Source organism: Oryzias melastigma, linkage group LG22, assembly GCF_002922805.2.
Source record: "Oryzias melastigma strain HK-1 linkage group LG22, ASM292280v2, whole genome shotgun sequence".
Lineage (NCBI taxonomy): Eukaryota > Metazoa > Chordata > Actinopteri > Beloniformes > Adrianichthyidae > Oryzias > Oryzias melastigma.
In genome coordinates this window covers 26,301,677-26,312,926 of record NC_050533.1, presented here as the reverse complement: position 1 = coordinate 26,312,926, position 11,250 = coordinate 26,301,677, and the positions used below count along the sequence as shown (strand labels likewise).

The following is an 11,250-nucleotide window of genomic DNA, read 5'->3' as shown; positions in this document are numbered from 1 at the left end:
CAAATGTGCACTTGGAAACTCCGGTGCAAAGGGGCAGAATCAGAGCGTGGGCATGCAGGCGGGAGGGACAGAGGATGAACATGGGGAGATGTGGTGTTGTGTGGGGGAGTGAGCTGGGTTCTGCGTTAATGGGAACATGGGCTCCAGGGGGCAGGAGGTGGATCTCCTGCAGTGAGAGGCAGACAGAGATCCAAACAAACAGAGATCATTTTATTTCATCACGTTTATTCATTTCATTTTAGGTACAAAAGAGAACTTGAGATGCAGCAGAACTAGCATTACATGGGACACAAATATCCGCAGACTTTCTGCAGGAATCCCCTAAAGCTGCTCTGGAAGCACCAATACAATATAAAAATAAACTCTACACTTATTAACTCTGCACATTATTCATGCACACCAGTGGCATTTACAGTACTGAACCAAGCTTTGTCCTGTGCACACAGTGACGTTTACCCTACAGCTTACAAACGTTAGCATGCTAACAGAAGTGACCCAGGCTACACGGTGCAGCTCAGCTCCCAGCAGAGACCCTTCATTTGGCCTCAATGTTGGAGAAAAACAGCCGATCTCCATTCCCAGGAACCCTTTCTCTCAAAGTGTCTGTCAGAGTGGCTTTGACGGTTTTCCTGTGGGCTTTGGAGAGGTTTGCTTTCAGCTTGAGCAGAGCAGAAACGTGGGCTTCTCTGTGGACGGAAGACAGAAAGAGAGAGTTTCAGTTATGGAGATGTTTCTAACCTTTTGTTTGTTTGGGGGTTTAGAAATGTACAATGAAACAATAAATATACCCTTACCAAAAATAAGTACACTCAAGTTTACTTCAAGTTTACTTTTTTAAAACTAAAATTAAGATACTATACTTTTAGTTTACCTTTAGTTATAAACTTTACAAGTTCATGTTAAGTATACTTGGATTATGCTTAGAAATATACTACAAATCGAAATATATTCAGCCAATATTTTTAAATGTCCTTAAACATTTTTTACAAAGCATTAGGAATGGCATAAATATATTATTGGAATATTTCCAGTATATTAAAAAAATGTTTTACTACACTAATCAGTTGAAGTTTATTACTTGTAAACTAAAAACAAACATTAAACGCTACATTAGATATAGGGTATTGCCTTTTAAACTAATATCATACCAGAAAGTATATTTTTAAATTTAGTTTTTATGAACTAAAAGTGGGCCAATTTAGTAAACTTGTTAGTAAACTGCCAGTTGACTTTTTAAGTGTGCCTCGCTCATTTTGGGAAATATTCTTTTCTATACTCAAGTATACTTTAACGTATACTTATTTTTGGTAAGGGTATAGTTTCACCCCTTACAGATCCTCTGATTGTTCTTCCATGAGAACTTTTACATTTTCACAAAACTGTAAAGTGTCACTAACTCTGTTAACAAAGTCTTCAGACTCAGAGCGAGTCGTTTTCTGGAAATGTGTCTGACGTTGGAACTGTGAGAGCAGTTTGACCTCGTGCATGTGCGTGTGCATGCAGACCGTGATCTCTGCTCTCTTTGCCTCAGGCTGTAGAGCAGCTTGTCAACGGCAGATCTGTCACAGCGCCAAACGTTCAGGAAACATCTGACTCCATGAAGGATTTCTGACCCGGCTCATTTCCTGCTCTGAGGCTGGCCTGTTTGTCTGGATGTGAGTGGGGGTTTCTGTCCTTGCTACGTCAGATGAATGTAGAGCAAAACCCCGGCATCTGTTCTGGAGGATCACCTGAGGTCAGGGTAGGTGGATCCCAGTGAAGCCACTTGCATCTGGATGGCAGGAACATCCTGCAGTTTCAGCACTTCTGCGATCTTGATCAGGATTTCCTTCAGCCAGTCCTCCTTTGACCCCTGTGAAGACACGCCATCATCAGTTTTCATTAGCATTCCTGTAAGTTTCCAAGGAGTTTTTAAGCTTTTCTCAAGAATGATGAATCACAGTCTCACAGCTGTTTTTCAGAAATGCCCTTCTTAACCAGTAGAAAGCAGTTGTTGACAGATTCAGAAGGCTGGATTACAACAAGTGGGAATCATGAAAAACACAAACAGAACTATTGTTGGCTGCAGTAAAACCTTGAATGATTGAAATAAGAAAATAGACATTTTGTCAAAAGGAATCCTTTAAAAACAAACAGCCAAAGATCGATTCTTCAAACATTTTCAAGTTGGTTATTGGAATGTGTCAAACTGCATGATTTCTTGTTACTACATGTTTTCTCTAAAGCTGATTTGAAATACTGAAGACATTTGAAACAGCAGAACAGCTTTCAATGTAATTAGAACCTGCTGCAGATATCCATCAATCAGGTTGAAACTTTTACCCGGTAGTGTGTGGGATGTTAGGGGGAGTGGGTTTGGAATTCAAACAGAGAAATCTAAAAATTCGACTTTTTCAGGGGAGGGGTACATGTGTTAAAACAAAGTATTAAATATTATTTTAAAATTTATTTTATCAAAATAATTTCCTAAAATGTAGACTCCTTAGTGACCTGCAGTAGCTCAGTGTCATTTATTTCTATTAGATGTTCGCTGATGTGAGGACTTTAGGAGACAGTCTGATAGGAAACAAACATTAAAAACAAAGAAGCGGGAAGACTTCCCAAAGAAGAAAAATGTTCAGTGACTCTACATTGTTTTGATAAAATGGTTGAAACCTGATTGTTTTGTAAATGAACTTCTATGTGGAAGATCACTGCAAAAAGTCTGCTTTAAAAAACAAGAAAAAATGTGCAAAAATGAGGTAAATATTGCTTAAAATAAGAAAAACGATCAGCCAACAGACCAAGAAATTTGGCTTGTCAAGACTTTTCAAAACAAGTAAAAATATCCAGCCTCATAGGAACCACAAATATCTTCAAGTTAATATTTTTTTACTAAAATCAAGCCTATTTGGACTAATACAAATATAATTTTTAAGACAAATTTTCTCAAAATGATTCTTTAATTTAGATTCCACCACTAAGGTTATCTTGACATGATGATAACCTCTAGGATCTGTGTCTTGAAACCAGCTAAATATACTGAAAACAATAGTACTTTTCTATCCTTCAAAAAGAATAGAGAACTGTTGTTAGCACTGTTCCTTTCTCACTGTTAATTATAATTTACTTGAGATTCTGGTATTAAGGCAAAACTCCTGCCTTGATCTTGACCATACAGATGTCACAGGCTCAAGATGATGTTACTGTTGTAACTATTGAGATTTAGTTGTGTTTTTACTCCTTATAGGTAATAAAATCTTAGTAACAAACCTTAATATTTTACTGAGATAATTAAGTACCAAAACTCTTAAAATAAGGAAACTTATTTGCCATAAAATCTACTAAGTGAGAAGAATTATCTTACCATTAAAAATAAGCATTTATATTCTTGTTTTAAGATGTTCATCTCGCTTAGATTTCACTTTTTGCAGTGATTCATTTCCCTTTTCCTCTCATTTGCATGAAGTCCTGCATTGATTTGCATCATTTTGCTGCTGGACTCTACTGTGGTGACGTGGGCGGAGCTTCACCTCTTTGGTGAAGAGGCGGTGCAGACTCTCAGCATTGTCCATCACAACGGCGTACGCCCGCTCCTGCTGCTCCCGGGCCTTCAGCCTGACGTCTCCTCGCAGCAGCCTCCGGACGTACTCCTCTGTCACTTCCTGGTGAAACTGTCCAATCAGCTCCTACGGACAAAACCTCTGCATCAGTTTATTCCGGTCTGTGTAGCTGAACAGCTTAATGAAATAGGAAACAGCGTACCTGCCGGCAGGTGGGGGACGCATCCTGGAATTGCTGCAGCTCCTTTTCCAAAGCCTCCAGCAGCTTCTGAAAGCTGTTCTTCTTCAGCCAATCACTGGTTCCCAGCTTCTGGTACTGTGGCTGTTAGAGACAGAAACAGAACTCAGAACGGTTCACACCCGAGAAACATCATCCTCAGAGGATTAGAAACTGTGCAGGAATTCACATCTGGAAGAGTTGTACACTTAGCTGTCATAAATCAAGTTAGATTTGCTCTTGATTATGTTGGACTGAAAGTTTTTGGATGGAGAAGACTTTCTGCTCTGAGCTTTCTGCTTACCTTCAGTCGTTTGTGCACGGAGCTTAATAAATAATTGCATGCAGACTGTTTCATGTCAGTCAGGACACGCAAACAGCCTTCCTGCACATTCTCAGGGAACAAATGTGTCTTGTTGCGAAGGAAGTCTCTGCAGAAAAGACAAGGACACATCAGAGGAAGGCTCGTGCTGCTGCAGGTGCTGCTGCAGGAACCGGAACAGCTGCTCATCAGGTCGGACCCTCACCTGAACTGTTCCACGCAGCCCAGATTGGCTTTCATGTTGGCCTTTGTGTTGGCTCTGTTCTGTTTGATGGCCTCTTCTTGATGCACTTTATACCTGCAAGAGTTTGGATCAAGTGAGTTTCATTCTGTCAGTTCAGCCCCCAGCAGGAAGTCTGGTGCTGTTACCTCTGCATTAAATCCAGGAGAGGGAGTGTTATGGTCTGGGCTTTCCGCAGGCTTCTCACAACCGTTTCTGCTGCCGTCACCATCCCGTTAATGAACTGAAGTCAGAGGAGAATAACAATGAATGACTGCAGAAGGACTGCATTCACACCGTCAGACAGAGCAGAGTGGGACTGTGGGACCGTCACCCTCTGACCTGCAGACTCGAGGATCTTCTCATCTTCCTGGTTGGTTAATGTTTCTCCACATTTCGTCTTTGTTTGGCTTGACTTCAGTTAATGGGAAACAGATTTGGAAATGTTGTCTTGGATTTCGTTCAAACCTAAAGCCCTCCTCTTGAAGCTGAAAACTAACTGACTTCTCCTCTCAAGATTCTACACACGTTTTTCCAGGTTTACTATGATGAGCCCATGTTCTGCGTACTGCAGCCGCACCTGAATGACATCGTAGGCCAGATGACTGACGCAGCAGCCTTCCTCTGTGCTGGGCTCGGCTCCCTGGTTCCACTTTCTGACTTCTTCCTCCAGGACTCGGCTTGTGAATGTTGACAGTTCATCCTGAGAGCACAAACATGTCACTCATGTTCTTAGATCAGCTTTTGGAAGCAACCCCCCCCCCCCGAAGACGTGTAGACAGGTGCTACCTTTTGCTTGGTCAGGTGCTGCTCCTCCAGAATCCGCAGGGACTCCTCGGGCAGCAGCTTTCCCAGAGCTGCAGTATCAACCTCACAGGCCAGCTCCGGGTTTTCAAAGATCCTGACACACAGGAGAACGTTTTGACTCTGCTGTCCCGTGGAGACATCACATGACCTCACAAACGTTTCACAACCGACACTTCATCAAAAGAATAATCACAGCTTTTTCTTTCCAGAAAGTTCGCTCAACTTTAACAGTGCATTGCAATATTGGAGTTCTTCTTAGTGATCCTGTTTTTCTTTATTATTTTTCCTTATTTATTCTTTTCTACGTTTTTTTATTCATAAAACTCAATCAGCTTTCCACAATTTCTGCAATCTTGGTCTCAAAACGTTCAACTCGATAAAGACATTGTTGAGGACATTCCTGCTTCTGCTTTTGGTATTTGTACATTGTACGGATTTTAAGATTCTAAAATGAATAGGAAATTCTTCAAATATATGCATTTGTGCGATTAAAATAGTCAATATGTTCAGGACATTCATGCTTTTACTTTTATTTACATAATTTCCGAAATTTTATTCAAAGATTCAAATTTCACTCGATTATTGAAATTTTATGCACGTTTTGTAACTTTTTTCATGTATTTCTTCAAATATTTGTGCGTTGTCAGCAAATTAGTTTGTTATCAAAGCGTTCAGCAAGTTACAGACATTAATGCTACTGAGGTTTTTAAGGCTCATTTTGAGTTTAGCTAATATTGTAGCAACATGCTAACGTTTTTGGCTAATTTGTCATCTACTGAGGTTTTTTGAAATAATTTGGAGTTAAGCTAATATTTTATTTAGCAGTTAAAATAAATGCCTTCAATATCATTAGCAAACAGATTCGGCATCTTCAGCGACTATTCAGCAAAAACCGTTCACACTAGCATTATTGCAGGTAATGCAACTTTTCTAGATTTTATTTGACTCTCCTTCATTTGTGAAGGAGTGTCACAATGATTTGTGAACCATTAGATCTTAGTCCGGTCCTCCTGATAGCTTTAAGTGCAAGGCTCGGCTTGTTTGGCCTCCCTGACTCGTTGCCTTGGGTGACCTCACATTTTCCAAAGCAAATGAGGGTCAGTTTTCAGGGATCAGATGTCTTAGTGACCCACCCAGCAGGGAACACAGCTGAAGAACTTGTGTTTCTCTGATCAGAGGTTAGGCTGCAAAGCAGCAAGGCTCTGTAAAAACTGACAAGCTATTCATGCAAGGAGAAATTTCATTTAACTCTTTAAAATCGGATCTCCAGTGTTTATGGTGCTTGATTTAATTTTTCAACCGTTAACGTGATAATTCCAGTAGATTCTGAAGGACAAAAGCTTTTGTCCTTCAGAATCTACTGGAATTATCACGTTAACAATTGAAGAGTTACAGTATGTTAAATATTTTGTGTTTAAGTGTCACCAATGACACCTCACAAGTTCAAAAGTTAAGAGTTGGATTCTTCTTCTCTTCTCTTACCCCGGGTAGTATTCGTTGACCCAGCGCAGGATGAAAGAACAGTCCTGGTCATCCAGAACAAACTCCACAATATCTGTGAGTGTGGTACTGAGGCTCTGGTGATACAGCGAGGCATAGAAGTGGCAGATCTTTGCCTCTGGAGGGTAGCACGCCTTCACCTGCCTGACCACCAACAGCAGGTCTTCCCTCAGCTGCCTGCCCATGCTCTGGATGTGGGACTGGATGTGCGACTGATTCTTTTGACCTACGGCGCCCATTTGTAGACCCTCCAGTCGATCCTGCACCAGGCTGCGCAGGGTGGAGTCGTGGAGCATTTGCCACTGACTGAGATTCTGGCATCCTTTTTCTCTCCTCAGCACATCCTGCTTCTCTTCCAGGTAGATGGCCTGTACCGCAGACCTCAGAGCAGACGGCGAGGCCTCCCCGTTGACCTCTGCAGACGCCAGGGTCAGGCTTTGCTGTAAACACTGCAGAACCAGGCTTTCCAGGTGGCTTCGGTCTGCAGCGAGCTTGTCCATCTCTTCCTCCGATGTCTGGCTGAGCAGACTGCTTTCTCTGCTAATCAGATGCAGGGTGGCCTCGTGGAAACACTGCCCCTCCAGAAGCTGCTTGAATGTAGCATTTCCTGAAAGACAAAAGAGGCCAGTCTGCTTCTAATACTCGTGGAACAACAAATGTCAGCAGGAAGAATATTTCTACAGCATTGTTATTGCTGCAGCTTACAACTGAGACCCAGAAGAAATAAAAACTAACGATGATGCCAGAGCTTTTCCTACCTGCTGAAGACTCTGGAGGCTGGCCTCCATCACTCACAGAGAGACGGTCCACCTCCACAGGAGGGGGGCCGGGGTGCTTCACCATCCTCTGCATCCTCTCCCTGAACCAGGTTGGACTGAGGGGGAGGTTGCGCCTGAAATTAACTGCAATGTCTGAGTGAATCCGCATGCTTGAACCAGATCTGGATCCAACCGCAGAAACTGGACCAAAGGTGGAGCTGATGAAGAGACGGCAGTCAGTTTGACAGCTGGACTAGATTACAGAAATACTGTCATTCACATGGAGGTCTGTTGCTCATTTAGGAAAGCAGCAGGTTAAGTTTGACGACTGCATTTATTAAAACCTTGTTGATACATTTTCACTTTCTGTATGTTGTATCTGTTGCACAAATTAACTCCTTGATGCCTATAACACAAACCTCATTAAACCATTTCAGCCCCAAAATTACTTTCATTCGCTGAATTTTGTCTTTAAATAAAAAACATAAATACATTATTTTTCATAGCTGAAAATAACTCAGGTATCAGTGGATTAAAAACATCCAAAAAGTTTAGCAACTTTGAAACACAATGTGAACAAAAGCATGAAAATAGAAACAGAGCAGATGAAGGTGGAGCAGATTTACTGTGTAAGGATTTCAAGAACAGCTTTTAAAAACAAACTAAATCAAACCACATCTGGGAACAGAAAAAAAATCAAACAGCCAAGCTGTGAAACAAAAAGGAAACAGGATGAAGACAAGTCCAGAGCTGCGAGCTCCTCTGAAGATACTCACCCTGATCGCTCGTCGCTCTCATCCAAACTGCTCTGAGCAGCTCTTAAAGAGCGACAAGCCCCTCCTACTTTAAACACGCAGCTGTGGAAAGTCCGCTCTCGCACAATCCCACACACACATGTACACACACACATGTACACACACACATACTAGCCAGGCTTTTAATACACACTCTGAGTGGAGGAGTGCTGTGGCTGTCTGCCTGCTCTGCCTTTCAGGCAGTGTGGTGAACCCCCTGTTAGCAGAAAGCAGATTATCTTCATTCCATCTTCACATCTCTCATGACTTCATGTATGGAAGCGTTTCCATATTCATGGATGTTTTTTTCTATGCTGAGATGCAGATGTTGAAAACATGTCGTGAACTTCTGAAACTCATTTGATTTGATTTACTTTTCTTTATTTGCACATACATAAAATGCAATCATATGGATTACAGTGACAAATACAACTGAAATATGTCTGTGCAGGAGAGAGTGGGAAGACCTACACAGGTCCTATACAACCATCTCCCAAAATATAATCATGTACCGGGGGGTCAAACTCAATCACACAGGGGCCAAAACATTTATTGAACTACATTTTTAAAACTTTAAAACTGTAACCCTTTAACATAATTATGAACTAGACATATAGTATTACCTGTGATGATACTAGTGTGAATGCTGTAAGATGAATTTGAGTACTGAAGATGCTGAAATTGATAGATAAAAAACTGAAGCTGATAGCCAGCTCAAATATTAGCTAAATGCCAAACTAGCCTAAAAATAAAAATACTTAGGTTAGCCAAAACAGCTAGCATAAAGCTGAAATATTAGCCAAATTCCAAAACAGCCCAAAAAATCTTAGTAAATGTCAAAATAATCCAAAAATTTAGCAAAATGCCAAATTTTAAAACTTTTTAAAACTGTAACTTTCTAGCATAATTATGAATAATAAAAAGGCAGGAATATTATTCCAGAATAAATCAACTTAAACCTTAAATAACTTTCAATATTTTACTCTCCATAAAAATATATTTTGTCAAAATAATACAAGTTGGAAATGAGCACAAGATAACATCGGGTCATTAATAACAATAAAATGATCTGGAGGGCCGGATCCGGCCCCCGGGCCTTGACTTTGACAAATGTGCTGTAACAGAAACAAAATTATCAAGGAAAATAAAAATATTACATTTTACCCCATTCAGACTTTTTGAAATAATTTATAAAAGTAAGCTTAATTTCACTAGTTTCCTAAATTTCTCTAACAAAGAAATAGATTTTAGAGTACAGCTAAGATGCCTCCAAAGCTTTGGCCCTCTGTACTGTATTGATGGTATCTACATAAAGGAAGATAGAAATCATCACCGTGTCTTGGTGGATAAACATGAACATCAAAAGAATACATATAGAAAAATCAACAAACGATGTTGTTAAAACATTTGACCGATACTTAAACTTTGAAAAAAATCTGATTCCCTTAAAGGAAATAACTGTTTTTTTCTTGACTGAACTCTAAATGCTTTGATCTCCTGGATTAATTAGAAAAATCAACCATAAAAGTCCAGAAACGTTTGGACCTTTCATAAACTCTAATGAAATGAAAGCTAAGTGATGTCAAATACAGCAATCTGTTTTATCTCACTTTAAAGGTGATTTCTGCTGAAGGATCCAGATCTTTGAAGGACTAAACGTTTATCACAGATCAAGGTTCTGTTGCTGGATTCTGACTTGTAAAGGTTTTCAGCTGGTGGAGAGTTCATTGTCACATGTGATGTTGCCTATGTCTTGTTTTTCTGACCCGAATGCTCTGACCAACCTGCAGCGGTCCGGTTCATCAGCCGGACTTGTCCCGGATGAAGCTGCACGGCAGTAAAGCTGCAGTCTGCATTGTTTTGGTGAAGTACAAAGACCTTTCCTGAAATCGACGTCATCTGGAGGCCGGTCAGGAGTGGGTAGTGGGAGAATATTCCGGCAGGCTCTTGTGTCAATGCCAGCGGAGAGCAGGGGCGTGATGGTGTGGGGAATGCCAGCATTTAATGAGTTCGGAGCCGTTGTCAGTCAGCTGCAGGAGGGAGCAGCATCACAGTTGCTCAAATGTCCAATTTAAGCAACTGTGGAAATCAGACAAACTTGTTTGAAATCATCCCCACTGATCCACAAATATGAACAGGCAGTAACCACGAGTCCAAGCAGCACAGAAACCACAACATGACACTTTCAAACCCTCTGGATCAAGTGTGAAGCTTTAGCCGCTTATTTCTGGGACTTTATGTTGGCTTCCAAACTTCTGTTTAGCTTTAATGCAAACCCAGAGCTGTGCAATGTTGCAGTTCTGTAAACGACCACTGGGGGCTGGTTTCAGAAGGGTTCCCACTGACGTCCACCTTAAAACAAAATAAACCCGTGAAAGTTCTGGGTTCACGATCTTCTTGATGTTCATCACTTTCATTTCTTTTCATTGCATCTGGATGGGGAGAGGGACGTGTCTGATCAGGACCAGACTAACAGCCCGGCACGGGTTCTCAAGATCCACAACCAGAAGAGGTCCAGCAGGTAGACGGAAGACACTCAGGACAACAGAACACCACCAGAACACGACCAGAACACTAACAGAACACTAACAGAACACCACCAGAAAACCACCAGAACACCAACAGAACACCACCAGAACACCATCAGAACACCATCAGAACACCACCAGAACACCATCAGAACACCAACAGAACACCATCAGAACACCACCAGAACACCATCAGAACACCATCAGAACACCACCAGAACACCATCAGAACACTAACAGAACACTAACAGAACACTAACAGAACACTAACAGAACACCACCAGAACACCAACAGAAGACTAACAGAACACCACCAGAACACCAACAGAACACTAACAGAACACCACCAAAACACCACCAGAACACCAACAGAACACCATCAGAACACCATCAGAACACTAACAGAACACCACCAGAACACCAACAGAACACCATCAGAACACCATCAGAACACCAACAGAACACCATCAGAACACCATCAGAACACTAACAAAACACCATCAGAACACTAACAGAACACCACCAGAACACCAACAGAACACCATCAGAACACCATCAGAAC

At 41.3% G+C, this 11,250-nt stretch overlaps 1 protein-coding gene across 1 annotated transcript; it reads right to left on the bottom strand.

The window, feature by feature from the left end:
- Positions 1-205: 205 nt before the first annotated feature.
- Positions 206-8,151, bottom strand: LOC112150215 (tumor necrosis factor alpha-induced protein 2). The gene is made up of 11 exons (XM_036210031.1): positions 7,367-8,151; positions 6,591-7,215; positions 5,091-5,202; positions 4,882-5,004; positions 4,451-4,545; positions 4,287-4,379; positions 4,064-4,190; positions 3,745-3,864; positions 3,513-3,668; positions 1,731-1,852; positions 206-686 (listed from the first exon to the last, which is right to left on the bottom strand). The coding sequence occupies exons 1-11, from the start codon at positions 7,533-7,535 to the stop codon at positions 536-538; spliced, it is 1,893 nt and encodes a 630-aa protein (XP_036065924.1). The 5' UTR covers positions 7,536-8,151; the 3' UTR covers positions 206-535.
- Between the last annotated feature and the right edge of the window lie 3,099 nt (positions 8,152-11,250).

Bases quoted from the DNA above. Each gene is read 5' to 3' on its own strand.
- LOC112150215 (XM_036210031.1), bottom strand. From the start codon at position 7,535: ATGCGGATTCACTCAGACATTGCAGTTAATTTCAGGCGCAACCTCCCC. The intron at 5,005-5,090 runs GTAGCACCTGTC...TTGTGCTCTCAG, and splicing joins AGCACCTGACCAAGCAAAAG to GATGAACTGTCAACATTCAC. The intron at 3,669-3,744 runs GTACGCTGTTTC...TTTTGTCCGTAG, and splicing joins CGTCCCCCACCTGCCGGCAG to GAGCTGATTGGACAGTTTCA.